This window comes from Columba livia, chromosome 27 (assembly GCF_036013475.1).
Source record: "Columba livia isolate bColLiv1 breed racing homer chromosome 27, bColLiv1.pat.W.v2, whole genome shotgun sequence".
Taxonomy (NCBI): domain Eukaryota; kingdom Metazoa; phylum Chordata; class Aves; order Columbiformes; family Columbidae; genus Columba; species Columba livia.
The window spans coordinates 2,259,917-2,278,186 of NC_088628.1; the positions used below are offsets into that span (position 1 = coordinate 2,259,917).

At 46.8% G+C, this 18,270-nt stretch overlaps 1 protein-coding gene across 2 annotated transcripts; it reads left to right on the forward strand.

Annotated features, from left to right (window-relative positions):
- Positions 1 to 921: 921 nt before the first annotated feature.
- Positions 922 to 14,763, forward strand: NFILZ (NFIL3 like basic leucine zipper). 2 transcript variants are annotated; one of them, XM_021281349.2, is made up of 6 exons: positions 922 to 1,102; positions 1,525 to 1,565; positions 2,149 to 2,279; positions 11,533 to 11,693; positions 12,087 to 12,185; positions 13,042 to 14,763. In XM_021281349.2, exon 6 carries the CDS (start codon positions 13,064 to 13,066, stop codon positions 13,940 to 13,942), a length of 879 nt encoding a protein of 292 aa, XP_021137024.1. In that variant the 5' UTR covers positions 922 to 1,102; positions 1,525 to 1,565; positions 2,149 to 2,279; positions 11,533 to 11,693; positions 12,087 to 12,185; positions 13,042 to 13,063; the 3' UTR covers positions 13,943 to 14,763. The 2 variants fall into 2 exon arrangements, with proteins under 2 accessions (XP_021137024.1, XP_021137023.1); XM_021281348.2 differs by lacking the exon at positions 12,087 to 12,185 and having other exon boundaries at positions 932 to 1,102.
- Positions 14,764 to 18,270: the final 3,507 nt, after the last annotated feature.

Here is an 18,270-nt window from a genome sequence, read left to right on the forward strand (position 1 = left end):
CCAGAGAGACTCAGAATAATCAGACCTACATTTCTTGTTTCCTTCAATGCTCTTGCAAATTTTAATTCACGTTGGTTAAAAAGACAAGCTGTACTCTGGCAATTTTAGCTTCGTTTGACTGAAAAAGCAAGATTCTGTGAAAGCTAACACCCTCTGCTATGCATGAAACTGGCAAGGTTCAAATCAAATCATACAATAGAGAACTTCAGGTAAGACTCTTGTCTGTGTTTGAAGGGCTTTGGAGCTGAGGGACTGCAGACATGTGCAGCAACTCACACCTGGCACGTTTGCCTGCAAAAAGGCACATTATTTTTTATTACAAAACACTTCACCCCACAGAGGCACCTTCTCCACACTGCTATTATACTTTTAAGTGTTCCCACCAGCGTGTCTCCAACCCCGTTTGTGCTCCTGTGGCTCAGAGGGTCAGGTCTGGAAGGATCCGAGCAGGCTGGGTTGGACGTAAGGGCTCTGTCTGTGCTCTTATTTATTCCACTGTGCTCATTTATTCCACCCCAGCACATCTCAACGTTTCCTTTTTAGTGTCCAGCAGGTGGCACAGGCCCCTGGTGGGTTTACAAAGAGGCAATAGGGCAGCAGACCACAAAGGTAATTTCTGCTTTTCCAAACTGTACCAACTTCAGTTTATCCCTTAAATTCAAAGCCATGCTGCCCTCCCAGCACCTTTGCCTCCCACGGGGACTTGCAGCACCTCACATACCACCATTGTACAGAGCAAATTTGTTCTTATGTGAGGGAAGCACAGCATAAATACTCCAACACACTCTAAAAGTGCTATATTAAAGCATTTCACATACCTTGAGAGCGCAGACGCCGCATGGAGGGAGGCCCAGGTTTGACTGACATGGCAGAGCCCACAGGGTTGACTGCAGGGAGCACAGGCACAGCCCATTTTGCCAGCCTCTGGGGATTTAAAGGCAAATCGCAGCCCTAACCCCTGATAAAAAGTGACGAGCAGCTGGGTGGCTGTATTCAACAGCATTTGTCCCCTGTGCCCTGGCTCCCAAGGTGAGGGGGAACCAGACCTCAGGGCATGGAACATGTCTGTCCTGAGGTGCCATGCTGAGGCCTCTGTGATGAGGTGAGCAGAGCTCCTTCTCCAGGCTCCTTGTCACCATGGGCTGGGGCAGCGAGAGGGTGGATGTGGGAAGGGGTTCAAGCAAAGCAAATAAACTTAACAACAGAGTCAATTGTACTATTAAGCAGCATTCTTTATTTATCAGCACTGGGGAGCTCTGGGGAATCATCCTCCATAAGTGCTCCAAAGACTGGATGCTCTTGCGTTGCTTATATTCATGCAATTATTACATATTAATGACAACTTTTAGAAGTTTTTTAGCATACAATGTATCTATGCTAAGAAATATTTGATATTAGTTATAATTGTTTGGTTTCTTGCCTACAATGCATCTATTAATTATCGGTTAAATATAAACTGAACAGTCTGCTTCTAAACAATATCTCCCTTTTGTCAGACTTCCAAAATATCCCCTTGTTTTGCAGGTGGTCAGAAAGCACTGATCATGTCAATTGATTAACAATGGGTATGTCTTTTTTAACTTAATCACAGTATACATTAATTTAGCAGCTTCTGTTTGGGGTGGCAGAGGGTGACTCCAGGGGCTCTGCCAGGGCTGCCTTGGGGCAGGGTGGACGCAGCCCTTAATTTCTGTATTTATTTGTACTCTGCTGCTTTGCCCTACCTCTAATTTAAAGCAAGATCCACCTGGCTACACCCATCAAGCCTTCCTCCTCTCTATGTTCACCCATGTCACCCCATGGGGTTCCCCCATGCCACCCTCAGCTCTCTGGGCACCGTTTTGAGTGACTCAACACCTACAGCAGCTTTTTAAACTCCAAGCTCAGCAGGGAGGTCTCTCCCTTCCCTGCCACTGCTGGGGCTGATGTGTTATTTTTGTTATAAATGCTAACGGGAAGCTCAACAGCAGCTGTGTTGGTGGTGGGAGCCACCTGAATCAACCCCTGTCGGTGATGCCGCCCGCTCTACCACTGCCTGTCACCGTCTCTTACGTAATCGCTACATGACTGCAGCTTTCCTGAGCCCTGCTTATGCAAAAAAAAGTAGTGAAAAAAAAATCCTCACTGACCCACTGACATGTATCTCAGCGCAGGGCTGTCACAAGTGGGTGTGCGCTGAGTTCAGCACAAGAGGAGCTTGTCAGCCCCATTGCGTCTTGCTGGGTGGCTCTGGGGTGAGGAGCCGATGGCGGATGACTCCGGGTGGCACGTCTGATCTGGTAAGTCCTGGCCAGGTTGGTGATGGGGGGTTTGCAGCGATGGGGCTTTTCCAGGTGTTGGGGGGCAAAACTGTGTCAATACTCCACCAGAAAACTGTTTCTGTGCTTGTCCCTAGACCCCTGCTAGTTTTCATGAGAAGTGAGTGACTTCCAGTGTGAAAATTGCCAGCTTTTTGCTTTTGCATTTTTTTTTTAAATATTTTTTCTTTAACTTTTTTTCTCCCTTTTCCGCTTTTTTCTTCACCTGTTTTCATTTTTCTCCTTCCTCTCTCTCCCCTGTATGTTATCTCTATACACTCTATCCTTCTCCCTGACTTTCCCTGAATTCTTGTCTCTCTCCATCCTGCCGGCACGCCGACACCTGTACGTGCGCACACAGGGACGCGCACACACTCGCCGCATTTCGACGCCTGGTACCTTCCTCCCTAATTCCTCTTCTCATCCTCAGGGAGTGATGGAGCTGGTTATATTTGTAGATTTTCTTGTATGCTTCTGTTTGCCGAGATGTTGGCCCAGATGACAGGGTCAGGAAAGGCAGGTGGTCTTAGTGATAACAGTGGTTAGGATGGAGTGAGGGATTGCCTAGGCCGAGTACAGCCCTGTATGGTATCAGCATTTGCTCAACTTTATATTTTAACCATGGCAAACTCTGCTACGAATTTCCCGAGGTGCGGAGCTTGCACTGGAAGCACAACCTGTGTTGTTCCAGCTGGTCCATATGTTCTTCAAGACTTTTGCTTCCATCTACCTGACTTCATCCTCTCCTTCCCTGATCTAAATTTCTCCTATGACACTTTTGGCCAGTTTTTCATGGTGTTGGAGTCCTTAGATGCAAACCTCTTCTGAAAATCTCATCCTAGGTGTCAAAGTCTGTAAAACCCTAACGCTCTGAAATTGGTATTCGCTTTGCTTGCTCTTTGTGGGGAAGATATTGATATATCTGCCCTTCACTATGTCCCTTACAATATCAGAATTACTGAGGACTAGGACAGAAAATACAACTGATCCGGGCACTGAAAACTCTTAAATTATTAACGCCATGTAGGACTGTTTGTTTCTTTCTATCATTGCTCAGCTTGTAGTGTGGTTTCTGCAGTTCACACGGCTGCAGGGGACAAGCCTTTTCCTCTCTTGCTTTGAAAAGCCTTTTTCTTTTAATTTCAAAGATGAGGAGGGGTTGTTGTTGTTTCCTTCTCTCAGACATCCCCTTCTGTAGCAAGTTTGAGAGAGAAAACTATTCTGATGGCATGTGGGATTTATAGAAAGGCAGGTGATACACATGTTTAGCTTACCTGGATGAAGGTTTAAAATTATGACCCGAAAATCAATATATTCAAACCCTTTCAGGTTGCTCTCATAGCAATGGCCCTTTCTTTGCTCTTTGTCTAATGCTAAAACCAATATTCTTTGCCTGCTTTATAGTCATCACAAGTAATACGCAGTAGAGAAAACTCTAGAGAGAAAAGCTGCTATGCAAAAGAAAATGAAACTGCAATCTTAAGTTCTGTGGAATTAACCAAATTTCCCCTTCTACATAAGTGTCAAGATTGTAGATACATGATGCAAGTGAATTTAACAGTGTACATTGGAAAAAGCTGATGAGTCTCGTATGGCGGTGATGTGTATCTGTCTGGATGTTGCAAAACTACCAAACCTCAATCTGCTCTTCATTACCACTTGGTTATTTATATAGGCAACACAAAATTCAGGTTTGGCTACAGAATCTTCTTATTGCTAATGGACGCATAGTAAGAGTAAACTAACATCAAACACACGATAAAAAAACTCTTTGTGAAGATTTCTCTGAAAAGTTACATCACGAACTGAGTGGGGGCCGTGGGAGGAACTCTCACATTCACTGACTTTCAGTGCCAGGGCATGTGCTTACTGAGCTGAGAAGCAAAAAGTTGCATTGTTTTTTTCTTTAAAAGCCAAATATGAAAAAAATCTCCTTGAATTTAAGCATTTAGCAGGGCAGCATCATGCAGACGCCACGGGGAGGTCAGAATTGCAACTTCAGACAGAGCAGCACAATTCTGTGTGTTTTTAGCGTTCCCAGCAAAGCCGTTTCTTCTGCTCTGTCCAGCTGATACCTGCGCAGCAGGTGTGGTTCTCCTATTGAAATGATGATGCCTGCGGGCAGGTTTTGCACCCCGCATGCAAAATCTAGTTTGATGTGAGTAGAGAGGTCTGAGCAGTACAAAACGTGCAATTCCAGTTTGCTGCGTTCTTTCTCGTGGGGTGGGAAGGAATAAACCTTCAAAAGAAAAACGCTGCTCTTGTCATGTCAGCGTAGCTGAAACATCCAAGTAGTTGCTTTACGTATGAAGTATGGACGTTTTAAACAAAATGATTGGTTTTAAATCCCATCCATGTATGATACTGAAAATAATTAGTAGCCAGAATTGCTTTTGATTTCAACAGACTGTGACAGTAAATAACTGTTCTGTTGATTAAAAACGACCTGTGAGAAGGGCCAAGAAATGAGCACTGGGAGCTCACACAAAGGTTAGAACCTCCTATTTCTACCTGTGACGAATGCCCTTGCTGTATCATACAGGATACAAGACTTAACATTTTTGAAACATCTACACGTGGTAAATTTTTGATTGATCTGAGGGGAGACATGGCAGCTACAGCTTCCTCACAAGGGGAGGAGGAAGGACAGTGCTGATCTCTTCTCTCTGGTGACCAGTGACAGAACCCGAGGGAATGGCAGGAAGATGTGCCAGGTGAGGTTTAGGTTGGACATTAGGAAAATGTTCTTCCCCCAGAGGCTCCTCAGGGAGGTGTCACAGCCCCAAGCCTGACAGTGTTCAAGAGGAGACTGGACAGCACCCTCAGACACACAGTGTGAACTGTGGGGTTGTCACATGCAGGGACAGGAGTTGGACTTGATGATCCTTGTGGGTCCCTTCCAACTCAGGCCATTCTATGACTTTTAATCCCCTGTATCCACAAGAGCTACGTTTTTAACCAAAAGCTGAGATTCATACGTAATGAGGCACCTTCAGCTCGCAGAGTCTTTCAGGAAAACAATAGGAAAGTCTTATTAAACTTCAGGATTTCTTTGCCTGTAACGTTTGTCCGCTGACAAGCACTGACCCAAGGGCCCAGCCTCATCCTCAGGACTCCTGCCCTGGCTCTTGCTCTGGAGCACAAGCATCTAGAGCACAATCCAGTGCTTGCTGTTCGCCCTTTCCCAGCCGTGTGGTTTCTCTCGCAGTTTCCCTGCAGTGCTGTTCTCTGCTTCCTGGCTGGGTCATCGGCTACTGCTGGTTTGACATGTGCTCTTGATGTGCTGCCATGTCAATGTGGCTGTGGCAACGGGGGGACAAAAGCCTCCCCTGAGTTTTGGTCTTTGGGGAGATGAGGACGTGTCCCCTGCTCCTGGGGACCCCTCGGATCTAAGAGCTCTGGTAGGTGACAACACTGAGTAATCTGCTGTGTGTCTGGCTGGAATCTGTGCCCAGGTCGCAGCTCCCTCCTCTTCCAACCCTGTGCAGCGGGTCAGATAAGGTGCAGTTAACAGCAGAACTTGGTTTTGTGATTTGAGAAGGACGAGTATCTTTATTTGCCTGTGGCCGAGTATCTTTATTTGCTTGTGGCCGCACATCCTGCAGAAATTCCCACTGCTTCCATCTAGAGAAAGTGCGCTGTGAATATTAGTATTGCAAGGAATAACCCAAGGGATGGAAGAGAGAGTTTCATTGTCTTTTGCTGTTTTTTGCAAAAACTCCTGCAGTCTGACTGCTGCTGCCTTGGCAGAAATCTGGAATGAATTGTACAACATCAGCGCAGGCACTCCAGTTATGACTCTAGTGTAGTTTCAGACAAAACCCAAGTCCTAATTTAAAGCCTTATCTTCTTTTCTGATGATTTAAGAAGGAAACTCAGCAATCAGTTGGAATCTGGACAAATTATTTCTAGGACTAGACCGTGTGAATTTACATGTTTTTCACTTTAGTTACCCAGAAGTAAGAATTTTGAATCTGATAAGGGGCTGATAAGCACCTTGTTGCTTTGTACAGAGAAAATCAATGATTTGGGACTTGAGTTGTCACCTGTTCTGTGTATTATAGAAACTCAGGCAGAAGCGGCTGCTGCGTGACTCTGCCTTGCGAAATCTTCAAAAGTTTCCCTTGTTTCCTGTGATAGCAGAGTGAAAGGGAAACCTCCGACAGAAAAGCTTGATATTAGCAATTAATGAATGAGAGATGTGGTCACGCTTTGCAGTGAGTGCCCTTTGCATGCATGTCTCGGTGGGGGAGGCCCGGCAGCCTTCAAGAGGAGCCCGTAGCGATGGATTACATTGCCTTGAAACAGAAACAAGCAAAAAGCTTTTAGAGAGCATCACATCACAAGGATTGGGATCTTCCCGCCAGGAACGATGGGAAAGGCGCTGCGCACAGAAATTTGTGGTCCTTGATATGCTCTGCTCCTGTTCAATGTTTCTGTACATCTTAGTGTGAGTGGTTTCTATTTTGTGATCATCCATTTCTTGTTCTGAAACAGGAGGGTAAGCAAGGGCATGGCTTATTTGGGTTCTGCAAAGACTGTCGTAAATGGATGCTGTGATCAGCCCTGCATTCTGGAAGTGCTTGTGCTGGAGCCAGGAGCAGGGAGGGACTGGGAGAGCTTGGCTTTGGGTTGTCTAATTAAAATAGAAACCATTTATTCGGGCTGGAATCTGGATGGCAGCGCTGCTGGGTTAGCAAAACCCCACAGGTTCTGCTGCAGATGTGTGTCTCTATGGCCCAGCGATAGGCTGAGGGCCTAATTCAGTTCTCTAAATAATGAATAATTTGCAGCTGCTGATGTGACTGCACAACAGGCAGGAGAATGGGGAATGAAGCAGGTCCTGGAAGTTTTACTGGCCAAACAAAATATTTCAGGTTGGGCGTTTTGAAACAGTTATGTGAAAAGATGAAGAAGGGAATCGTGAATATCAAATCCTGCTGACTGGTGTTTGCTGGGGAATGGATGTTGACAGCATGGGGGAAGGTGCTTGTTTTTATCAGGATTTGTTCCGCTTTTCGTCTTAAAGTATTGTGACGGACTTTGTGACAGTGGTGCCTAAAGAGTGGAGGATTCTGACATTTGCAGATGACCCCGCTCCATTTTTTAAATGGGGATTTTGGGTGCTTTTGAGACCTATTAACTACTGATGATTGAATCTAGGAAAGATTAGAGATTTGTTCAGTTCTTTCTTGTGGTTGTTGACTTCTAATTTCCAAGACAGAAAACCATCGACTTGCTAACTTCAATGGCAGCCCTGCCTAAGCCAGAAAAACCTCTTAGCCTGCACTTAATTTTAAATACGTGCTTAGTTCTCATTGACCTCACAGCCCACAATGACATTCTTGTCATCTCTTGAGAGGAGGGGACCTATGTTAGGGTCTAGACCACCTCTCACTTCTTCCTCCTGATGAGGCATCACCTTAACATATGGGGTAACTGTCAGCTAATTAGGAGCTTTATCTTTGTGAATTGATCTTCACTTTTTTAAAAAACGCTATTGCAACAGCAGTTTTCGTCAGGTTTGGTATGAACCAGATGGAATTTTCCATTCCCCTGGGTGTGCAGAGGGAGGTGCGGAGCGGATGCATGGCCACATGTCCTGCCTGGGCCACGAGCATCCAGCTGCTGCTTCAACCAGAGCCAGACGTGTGAGTTCCTGGGCTGGTTCCTCTTCTTCTCCCATCAGTCAGGTGAGTGAGGATCTAGAGGCTGGAAGCAGCTGAGTTACGCCCAGGTAAATGCAACCGCACCTTGCTGGTTCCTGTTAGCACAGCAGACCCAAACTGCAAACCCAGTGCAACGAGATGTCTACTGTCAAGCCATGAGGGGATGGGGTTGGTTTATAGAATCATTTCCATTGGAAAAGACCCTGAGGATCATCAAGTCCAACCATAACATAATTCTAGCACTGCCCCGTGTCCTGAGAACCTCATCTCTGTCTGTCCAGCCCTCCAGGGATGGTGACTCCAGCACTGCCCTGGGCAGCCTGTTCCAATGCCCCACAGCCCTTTGGGGAGGAAATTGTTCCCCAGATCCAACCTCAACCTCCCCTGGCGCAACTTGAGGCCGTTTCCTCTGGTCCTGTCACTTAATACTTGGAAGAAAGACCAGCCCCCTCCATGCTATTCTTTGCTGAGCGCAGAGGCAAACCAAAGACCTCATGAATCATCAGCAGCCCGCACTGAGGCATTTGCAGACCAAGAAATGCAAAACGCTGCCAACTACAAAGAATCATTAGTAACTTGGGGGTTTTATGGGGTTTTGCAGTACATTTCCAGTCTTATGGTCTGTCATAGAGCCACAGTAAACTTTTAGAGGTCAGTTTTTTCCAAGCAGAGTAATACCTGAGGTGGTTTTGAGGCTGGTTACCATAAGCAATGCAGCCTCAGCGATGTGGGCTTTGACCACAGGGCTGAGGAACCAAGGAAGGTTCTACAGCCTGCGAGCTGTAACACACAGAAGGTGATTTGGTCATTTTGGGGTAGGTTTACATGGTTTGAAGTCTCGCACCTCAAGACCAAAACACAAAACTAATCCTGCCAAGCTCCTAACAACCAACCTGTTGTGATTAAGCTGCAGAGACTGATTTTAATGCCTTTGAGCCTAGAATTTTAGTATACCAGGAAGTTCAATGTATCTTTCAGACTCTGAATCTGTAGAGGAAAACTTGATTTTCAGGAGTTCAGCATCTGTGGTTGTAGCCACATTTCAAAAGTGATCCACGCCGGAGAATCCTTATGGGGTCTTGGAATCGGATTTTCAAACAAAGGCACAAATGAGTGCAAATCTTCAGTGGAAACCATACTTTAGGAAACCTGGCCTGATGCTGAAAGTGCTTGATTTTGAAAAGTTGGTCTGCAAAGGCACTGCGAGGCACTGACAGACTTGGAGCAACATTTGGCGCTCTGGGCCAACCATCACTTGTGTGTTTTCACAATAGGCACATGGCAAAACTGTGACTTGGGTGTGATGAAGCTGTTTCGGAGCCTTTTTTGTTTTGAATTGGGGTTTAAAGCTTCACCAGCCAGAGCAATTCCACCAGCAGCAGCCACAGGCACATGGGTCATGTAGCTCTGCTGTGTCTTTGCATTTTCTGCCCACTTTAATCACTGAGATGCAAAAAGTGAGTAACCCATACTCCTCAATAACACCTGTCAACTGCGGCTTTCGCATGAACGTGACATCCTCAGGAATATGAGTAATTAGAATGTCCTTTTAAATAGGCCAGTAAGTTTAGAGAGTATTGTAAGATGTTACCAAACCACAGCTATTTTTTAAAAAAAATTATTTTTATTATTACTAAGGTGAAGAAGCAACAGTGAGGATTGAAACTTCTTTCCTAAGGTCCTTGCAGTGCGGTGTTTGTACAGCGCAGTGTTCCTGGTGAAAGGTTTCAGAGGTTTCTGCTGTAAATCATGCCACGCTCGCTGGGGCCTGTTAATTATCTCATTTTATCAGAGTAAATTCTCCTGTGGGTTAGATACCGATGTACTGGAGCAGCTTGAGATTAACAGCTGAGTTCTGATTTAGTTTAGGATTATATAGTTAAAAGTGAAAAAAATAGGTAATAGACTATTCTGAGGCAATGAACTCTAAATCTCAATTTAGTGTTGTGTTAAGATGTGCTTCCTTTTGTGTCTTTGAGATCCACCACCTGATAATTCCAGTGCATGGTCTTTATTCTTGAGAAATAATGAGTTGGCATTTCTGTATATGGAAACTGTTCTGAATCTATGGCTGTTCACGGGGTCTATTTTACTGCCTACCGGGGGAAAAAGAAGAATTGGAGGGTTGAGGGCTTGACTTGCGATCACAGATAAATGAGACTCGCCAGCTATTTTATGAGGCTGTCTGTTTTGATTAAAGTAAAGCGTATATTGTCTCGTAGATCTGCAGTGAATCAGTTCCTGTTAGATAGAAGATTTTTGCTGGAGGCCTTTGTACAAGCCGCTGGAAAACACAATTAATCAGCATCTGCTCTGATCTGCCACTCAGGGTGGAGATAAGAGGAAGAAACAGAGATAGGGCTGAACGAAACCTTTAAAGCCTGAGCCCTAACGGGGTCTTCTGTTAGTGGAAATAAAGCGGTTTTCCCAGAAATGAGGATCTTTTGACCAGGTAGATAGAGTGCATGTACAAAAATCTCAATATAACATGGCATCGTTTTTGCGGAGGTGTAAATGGTTCCGCATCGGCATTAAACTAGGACATTACAAATTTGCCCTAATCCAATACGTTGTAGAAGTGGTAAAGATATGGGGGTTTTGCATATCTTCATGTACTTGACAGTCGTTACATGAAAATGTGACTTACTTTCTGCATATTCAGAAAAGTAGGAGGCTGGAGAAGTTTGAAGGCTGCTCTTTCTGGAGTAGCTTTGGAAAGATGCTGTGTCTGAGCAGAACAAGCAGCTTTAGTGCCAATCCGAGGTGAAAAACAAAGGAAAGCTGTTGCCGTTTGACAATGTATGTGGTGCTTTCTCTTCTGCTCAGAATGCAGGTAATACAGAACGTGGCCCATGTTCTGGCAAGACATTAGTGATTGTCTTCTACAACTTATAGCTACAGAAACCACAGATACCAGTGCACCTTAGGAAATATTGATTGCGTAATGTACTGGACCAACATAGTTCTACCATCGTTACTAATATTGAAGTTTCCACTGGAGTCTGCATTCATGAAGAGTCCCAAGGCAAATGTCGCGTGGGCATATGTGCGATTTTGTGGGCTGCAGATGTAAAGAACAGGTAGAGTTTAGCCTCTGTGGCCTAAAGTCTTGATGCTTTGACATATTGGTCCAGCTAAAGCTTCATTTTTTGCCCTTAAAAGGCAAGATCCTGCCTCTGATCTTGCCCTGCCTCCCATTTCACACCCAACCTCCTTCCAAATCTTCCCCACCTTCAAGGACAAGTAACTGTGTCCTCCCTCTGGTTTGACTCCCACTTCTTCTCTCTATTTCTCTTCCTTCTGCTTCAATCCACACGGCACTAAGTTGGGGTCTGAAGGAAATTCCCACCTTGGCACAATGTATTAGAGCGCGAGGGACCAAAAAAAATGGGGGAAGGGAGAAACAAATGTGCTGAAATGAGTTTGCTGGAGGAAAGAGTTCAGGTTCTTCGTTACTTTTTTGTTCTGTCTCACAAATGCCTATTTTGCATCCCTTTTATTTCCCCTGCTTCCCAGCTGTTTTGAACAGTGAGTGTTGGTTACAGTAATCTTGACACTTCTTGTAGGAACTTCTTATGACAGGCACCAGGAGCAAGAGAAGGACAAGGAGAAAACAAACTACCTTGCCCAGTGCGCGTTATGAGTTTCCCCAGTGAAAAAGCCACCTGTTGATCTTTGACTCATTCAACAAAGAAGTCGCGTCAAATACTAACCTGAAAAATTCCTGGTAAGTGATTAAGCCCTGAAACAATAGCGTATTTTGGCCTCGTGACGCTGTTAAAAACCACAGATACACTCACTCAAATTCTCCCTTTGATGCTTTGAGATCAGGAGCAATTTTGATCAAAAGCCAGAGGAATTACCCCCAACATGTTCATGCTAAGGGACGTTCTTTGTTTTGGTCTTTAGTTACTCTCAGAACATTTGCACGCTGTTTGAGATGTCAATGTGTTACAGCTAAATTAAAATGCATGCATTCCAAACATATTTAATCACAAAATCACACTGATTTGGACAGACGATACTTCATGAAACTCGGCCTGATTTAAATCAGAACAAAATTCTGCTCACACTGAGCAAACCCAGATAGTGAGGAGATGTGGATTTGTCTATTTTGCAGAGATCTCAGCTGATGACAACCTGCCAATACCAAAGGTCTCTACATCTGATATTTTACCTGCAAGTAGCAGGGTATTTAATCAAATAGCTTCCATAGAAGGTGAGTGTTTTTAGGCTTAGTGTTCACATTTCTGCTGTCCAATATGTATCCGACTTTCATAGTGTTCATCCCCTTTTGCCTACAGGCCTTTCAAAATCACAAACTTCACCCAACCCAGGTTTCCAGGGTAGGACCAGGGGTTTTAGGGAAAAAATGGGGACCGAGTAGATGCAGTAGATTTGTAATCCCACTTCCGCTGCTAACTAAGGTGTGACTGAGGTAAATCAGTTCTTCTCCCTGTGCCTTCCTTAGCTGTAAAACGGTGGCAATGAGACTTATTTCCTCTGTAAGGCAGTTTGAGATCGGTGGAGATAAGTAGTATGTGAGAACAATTTTTGTTATCCTGACTGAAGTTAGTTAGGCAAAACGTTTGCGATCGTTCACTGAGTTGGCAAAAATATGTCCTTTTAAACTCAATCACACACGTGTTTTTAATGCCCCTTGATGGAGTTTGCAGACACTGGTGAGATGGGAGTGTGTTGACGTGCTGACAGTATTTTGGCATTGGAACAGGCTGCAGTGGTGGAGTCACCATCCCTGGAGGGGTTTAAAAGGCGTTTAGATGAGGTTCTCAGGAACATGGGGTAGTGCCAGAGCTGGGTTATGGTTGGACTCGTTGATCCTGAGGGTCTTTTCCAACTGAAATGAGTCTGATTCTATTTTGAAAAATACTCCAAAATCACACAAATAGCTAAGGGAAGCTGTCCTCAGGTTATTTCTGTGCACAGTGCTTTACTCAGCGCTCACGTTGTGACTGCGGCACAGATAACACAATCCCATGGTTATATTAATTTATTTGTTGGTATTAATTAATACCACCTTTAGTGGTAATAGCTTAATGTTCTCATTCTGCCAGAGCGCTGGCTGTATCTGCGACCATGGACACCTTCGTGGCACAGCTGGGCGCCATCGGCGAGCCGGCGTTCCAGCAGAGCAAGGCCAAGCTGCTCCACGGCAGGGCGAGCGGGCCCTCCCGGCGCAAGCGCGAATTCATGCCGGACGAGAAGAAGGACAACATGTACTGGGAGAAGAGGCGCAAGAACAACGAGGCGGCCAAGCGCTCGCGGGAGAAGAGGCGCCTCAACGACTTCGCCATGGAGAGCCAGCTGGCCGCGCTCAGCGAGGAGAACGCCATCCTCAGGACGGAGCTGCTGTCCCTCAAGCTGCGCTTCGGGCTCATCAGCCCGGACACCAGCACCTACCAGGACTTCCTGGGGGTTTATTTCAGAGGTCACAGAGCTGCCTCGCCGCTCCTGGAGGCCGAGCCCTTTGCTGGGGAGTCCTGCTGCTTCCCAGCGAAGAGCTTTGTGCCGAAGGTGCTGGAGCCAGCTGACTTTTCCTGCAAAACCTTCGGGCCATTCAGAAACACCCTTGGCGGCGGCTTGAAGCCAGCTCCCATGGACACACCTGGCCTTCAGCAACCAAGGAGGCTTGATGCAGCCTTCAGATCCACAGTTTGCTCTCCATCCCTCAGTTACCGCTGCCTGGACAAACACACTTTCCATTTGCCTTTGTCAGGCAGCACCTGCTTCATGTGCCCTTCCCGCTGTCCAGCTGAGGTGAGCAAAGAAGGCGCCACGACTGCCTCAGATGAAGATGATGAGCAACAAGTGCCAATAACTTCTCTACGTCCCTGCAGCCTGCCCTGCCCTTCAGAAGAGCATCCGAAGGGCCGGAGCTGCGCTGCCCTACCTCACAAGCTCCGGATTAAGACCAAAGCCCTCGGCTTGGAGGAGAATGGCCTCGACTCCCGCTAAGGCAGCAGAGGAACTGTGGTGGGGCCAGTGCAAGACCTTCGAAAGACATGAAGGGTTTGGAAGGATGGGCTGGGGAGAATCGTCTCGTGCTTCAAAGACAGAAATAATTTTCTCTGCTTCACATAAATGATAAGGGAGTTGATAGGGTTGGGCTGTGTCGCTACAGCACAGCCGCAGCTGCCCACGCTGTTGATCTCGCTGGGGGAGACCTGTCAGACTCTGTCGCAGTACGAGCAGGTCTGAGCTTCATTTGGCCTCTCTGTTTGCAAACTGAGCTCAAATGTGAGATGTGAAGGGACCAGAGCAGGAAGAGTCCGAAACAGTGGAGGTGGCACTCACATCATGTAACGCAACTACAGCTGTTTGGTTTGGTGACCGTTTCAATTGCTTCATCACCGCCTTCAGCCCCTTTCCCCTTTTAAAACATTTTGCTTCCTTCTACCTATGCGCACTTCAGTTTACAAGCCAAAGATAGTTTTGAGAAATGTATTCCAGGTATATATGTAACTTCTTGTCTTCGTTTCTCCTTTCATATTTTTTTTTTCCTCTAAGGAAATGCAGTTCTGATCTTTCCATGTCTGTCTTTTTTATCATTTTTTAACATGTTGGATCGTCAAGAGTATTTTTCTAGAAATCACTTTTATAGCTGATAAAGAAATGCACTGATAATAATGCTGTGTAAAAGGACAAATCATGAGATGGGATATGATAATCCCTCAAATCAGTTTAGAAAAGATGGCCCTTCATGTGTGCTGTGCATGGGGTCATCTGCCCTGTGGAGGTGTATGAACATGTTGTACCTAATAAAACTCTTGTTTCCAGAAGCTGCAAAAGGTGTGTTGGCCTCTCTGTTGGGACTGTACCTGCACCAAACTGTTGGTCTCTTCTCCCAGGTAACAAGTGATGGGACAGGAGGAAATGGCCTGAAGTTGTGCCAGGGGAGGTTGAGGTTGGATCTGGGGAACAATTTCTTCCCCAAAGGGCTGTGGGGCATTGGAACAGGCTGCCCAGGGCAGTGCTGGAGTCACCATCCCTGGAGGGCTGGACAGACGGACATGAGGTTCTCAGGACATGGGGCAGTGCCGGGGTGGGCAACGGTTGGACTCTATCTTTTTCCAACCAAAACGATTCTATGACCTTCACGCCCACAGCTGCCGAGGCTGAAGGGCGGTCAGGGCATCTCTGCTGTGCTCGCTGGCATGAAGGGAAACCAGAGCTCTGCAACCGCTCCTCAGGTGTGAAACTTGACACGGTGACGCTTTCAGATCAAATGAAACCGCAAGTGGTTCTATTTCCTGTCCTGTTCCCCCTGTCCTCTCTTGCCCTCAGAACAGGTAGGGGCAGCCCATAGCAAGAAGGAGACTCTAGAAATACTTTTGCTGGAAGAAATGGCCTCTGTTCTACTCCTGCCATTCCCCATCACCACCGGGCCAGCGTTTCTCACCGTGCTGGTTCCGTGTGCCTGCAGCTGTCTCGGGGTGCAGCGAGTGACCATGAGCACTGAGTGGTGGCTCAGCTCACCCTGCCATGTCGGGTGGATTTGGTGCTCACAGGGATGCATGAAGCCCCCAGGACCTTCCTCCCCTCTCAGCCCTGGGGCGAGATGACCCCGAGAGGTTTAAACCTGTGGGTAACCAAAGGTGGCTTTTTGTGGGAACAGTTCATTTGAAGATGATGCAGAAATGAGTAATGTTTCCTGTTTGTTGTCTCCCTGGAGAGGTTTAAAAGGTGTTTAGATGAGGTTCTCAGGGAGGTGGCTTAGTGCTAGAATTGGGTTATGGTTGGACTCGATGATCCTTCCAACCAAAATGATTCCATGATTCTATGCTGTTGCACTTTTAGTAGGAATGGGCAGGAAATTATGATTAGAGCCTCAGTAATGGTTTAGTGCACAATGAGTTGGACACCACATGGCCTTGGTGCCTGTGGGCTTTGTCTTCCAGGGGACCAAGTGCTAGGGTGGCTATGTGTATGACCATGGGCTCCTAGACCTGATTTACCCTACAGGGATTTAGGGATGATAAACTTCAGTGTTTGTCAGGTAGGTCCATCCTTGCACAGTGAGATCAGGCTGAAATCCGGCTGGAGAAATGGTCTCGAGATGCCCCCTGGCCATCATGTGGGACAATCTTCAGTCTCTTGAGTCACCTTAACTGGGGCTTCACCCTGCGGGTTGCTAAAGGATAAAGCAGGTTACGCAATCTGGCTCTTGATTTAATGCAAAACACTGGGAGCTGCCCTCCAAATTCCTCATGCCACCAGATATCCTTGTGTATGTGCAATAATGCTCAACAGTGTGTTAAGATGAAGTGATTATTAGAAGTATCTTGGGGTGCGTGGGAGTCAGTATTTATGTAGCTGCCTTCCAGCTTATATCTTCCTCTTATCAGATACTCAGTCTTTTAAATTCATGCTTAACTGTGCAGAAAAAAAAGAGAAAAAGAAAGCACAGACCCTTACATTAATCTGTAAATATGATGTAGTAAATGCAACTGAAAAAGTGTGAATACACTAAGCTATTCATCTTCAAGCTGGCTCTCTGATATCGGTTCTTCTGAAGACCGCAAGCTTTCGTTTCTCGCACGTAGCATTACTCACACCCGATAAGTGCGCTGGGACATCAGAGGGAGCCGGGAAGGTTTGACAACTCCTTGACCTCCAGCAAATGACTCAAATAGCAGCGCTCCAGGATGAAGAAAGCTTCTGCGATTTGGTTTGTTTTCTTTTTCAGACATTCACATTCTTTGCAGTTTGATGTGTCAGGGCTGGGTGTGGGTGAAGTAGCAGCTGACCAAAACCTGCCCCCAAACTCAACCTCAGCCCCAAAGCTTTGGCAAGGGGGGACCAGGTGCCTCCCCTCGATGTCCCCTGGGTGTGGACACAGTCCCAGTGCCCTGGGGACGAGGGGACAGGGGTTTTCCCTATTCCCCACCCCGTTCAGGAAGGCAAAACGGGGAGCTGAGCTTGGCTTCCCAGACATCAAACACAGTTGTGTTGCATCTGGTTTTGCGTTCTGCCAAAACCTCTCTGCTTAATGATGGCTGCACCAATTAGCCTGGACTAAAGTGTGAACCAAGCCTTCCCAGATCCTCTTGAAATGCCATTTTTCTGGGTGAAAAATTGTGTGAAAAACAGTGCCTTTCTGCTCTCCATCACCGTGAGCGGTGCTGGGGGGGTCAGGAGGGAGAGGTGCTGCTGCTCTGGGCTTTTGCTGATCAGAAACGGGCAGGAGGGGATTCACTGGGCTGTAAATGCTGCAGATGTTCCAGCTGGGAACAGCACCCACTCACAGGGCTGCACCCACCGCAGAGTTAGTGTCAGAACTGGAGTCCTGTCCCGCTGTTAAACCTTCAGTAGGAAAAGGTATAGGCTGAAAGCCAAGTGTTTGATTTTTCAGCTGACACCAGGGATGTGGAATAACACCCCTGGGTTGTGTCTCCTCCTGCTTCAGCTTGTAGGAAAAAAACGTGCAGCAGCTCTTTGCTCTGCAGGACATGGGACTGTGGTTTACAGCTGCACCAGACACGGTACCGGCAGCTCAGCCCCATCCCTGAGCACATCCCTTGGGATGCAGCAGCCAGCGGTTCTCTGGTGCTGCTGTCAGCTCACAGGAGCTGCTCATTCCTCCCAGGCAGCCCCGCGTCTGCCGCCTGGGTTTCTAGTGAGGTAAGAACTTGTTTTCTCTGGAAAGTTTCAGGGGAAATGAAGTGGCTAGTTTGAGTCAATTTGAGAGCCAGACACCCTTTGCTTGTCAGAGAGCTGTGGGAAAGTGACTTCGAGATGCTTCCTGCATCCCTGCAGCATCCGTGCAACACCCGCCCGCATCCCTACAGCAGCCCTATGACATCCCCCCTGCATCCCTGTGACATCCATCCTGAATCTCCCCTGCATCCCTGTGACATCCCCCCTGCATCATCCCTGTGACATTCCCCCTGAATCTCCCTTGCATCCTTCCCACGTTCCTGCCCCATCCCTTCAGCATCCTCTCTGCATCCTGGCAGTGCCCCTGTGACATCCTTCCTGCATCCCTCCCACATCCACCAAACCCTGTTTAATGGGTTGGAGGGAGTTTCTCAAAAGTTTGTGAAGTTTGGCATGGTTTCTTTTTGAGGATTGGCTGAGGGAGGGTTTGGTGCTGAGCTTGACACTGTTTGCAATATTTTTCATGGCTCCTGCTCCTTTCTGCAGGGAGCAAATCACTTGTGTGCGTTGCTGGTGTTCACAGGCAACAGCCACAGTGGGTGATGGAGAAAGCTCCAGCCTGTGTGTGTTCCCAGTGCTGGAATGGGGAGCAGACACCTCCCCTGCATTAAAAGGAGATTAAATCT

Coding starts and splice junctions, on each gene's coding strand:
- NFILZ (XM_021281349.2), top strand. CDS start 13,064: ATGGACACCTTCGTGGCACAGCTGGGCGCCATCGGCGAGCCGGCGTTC.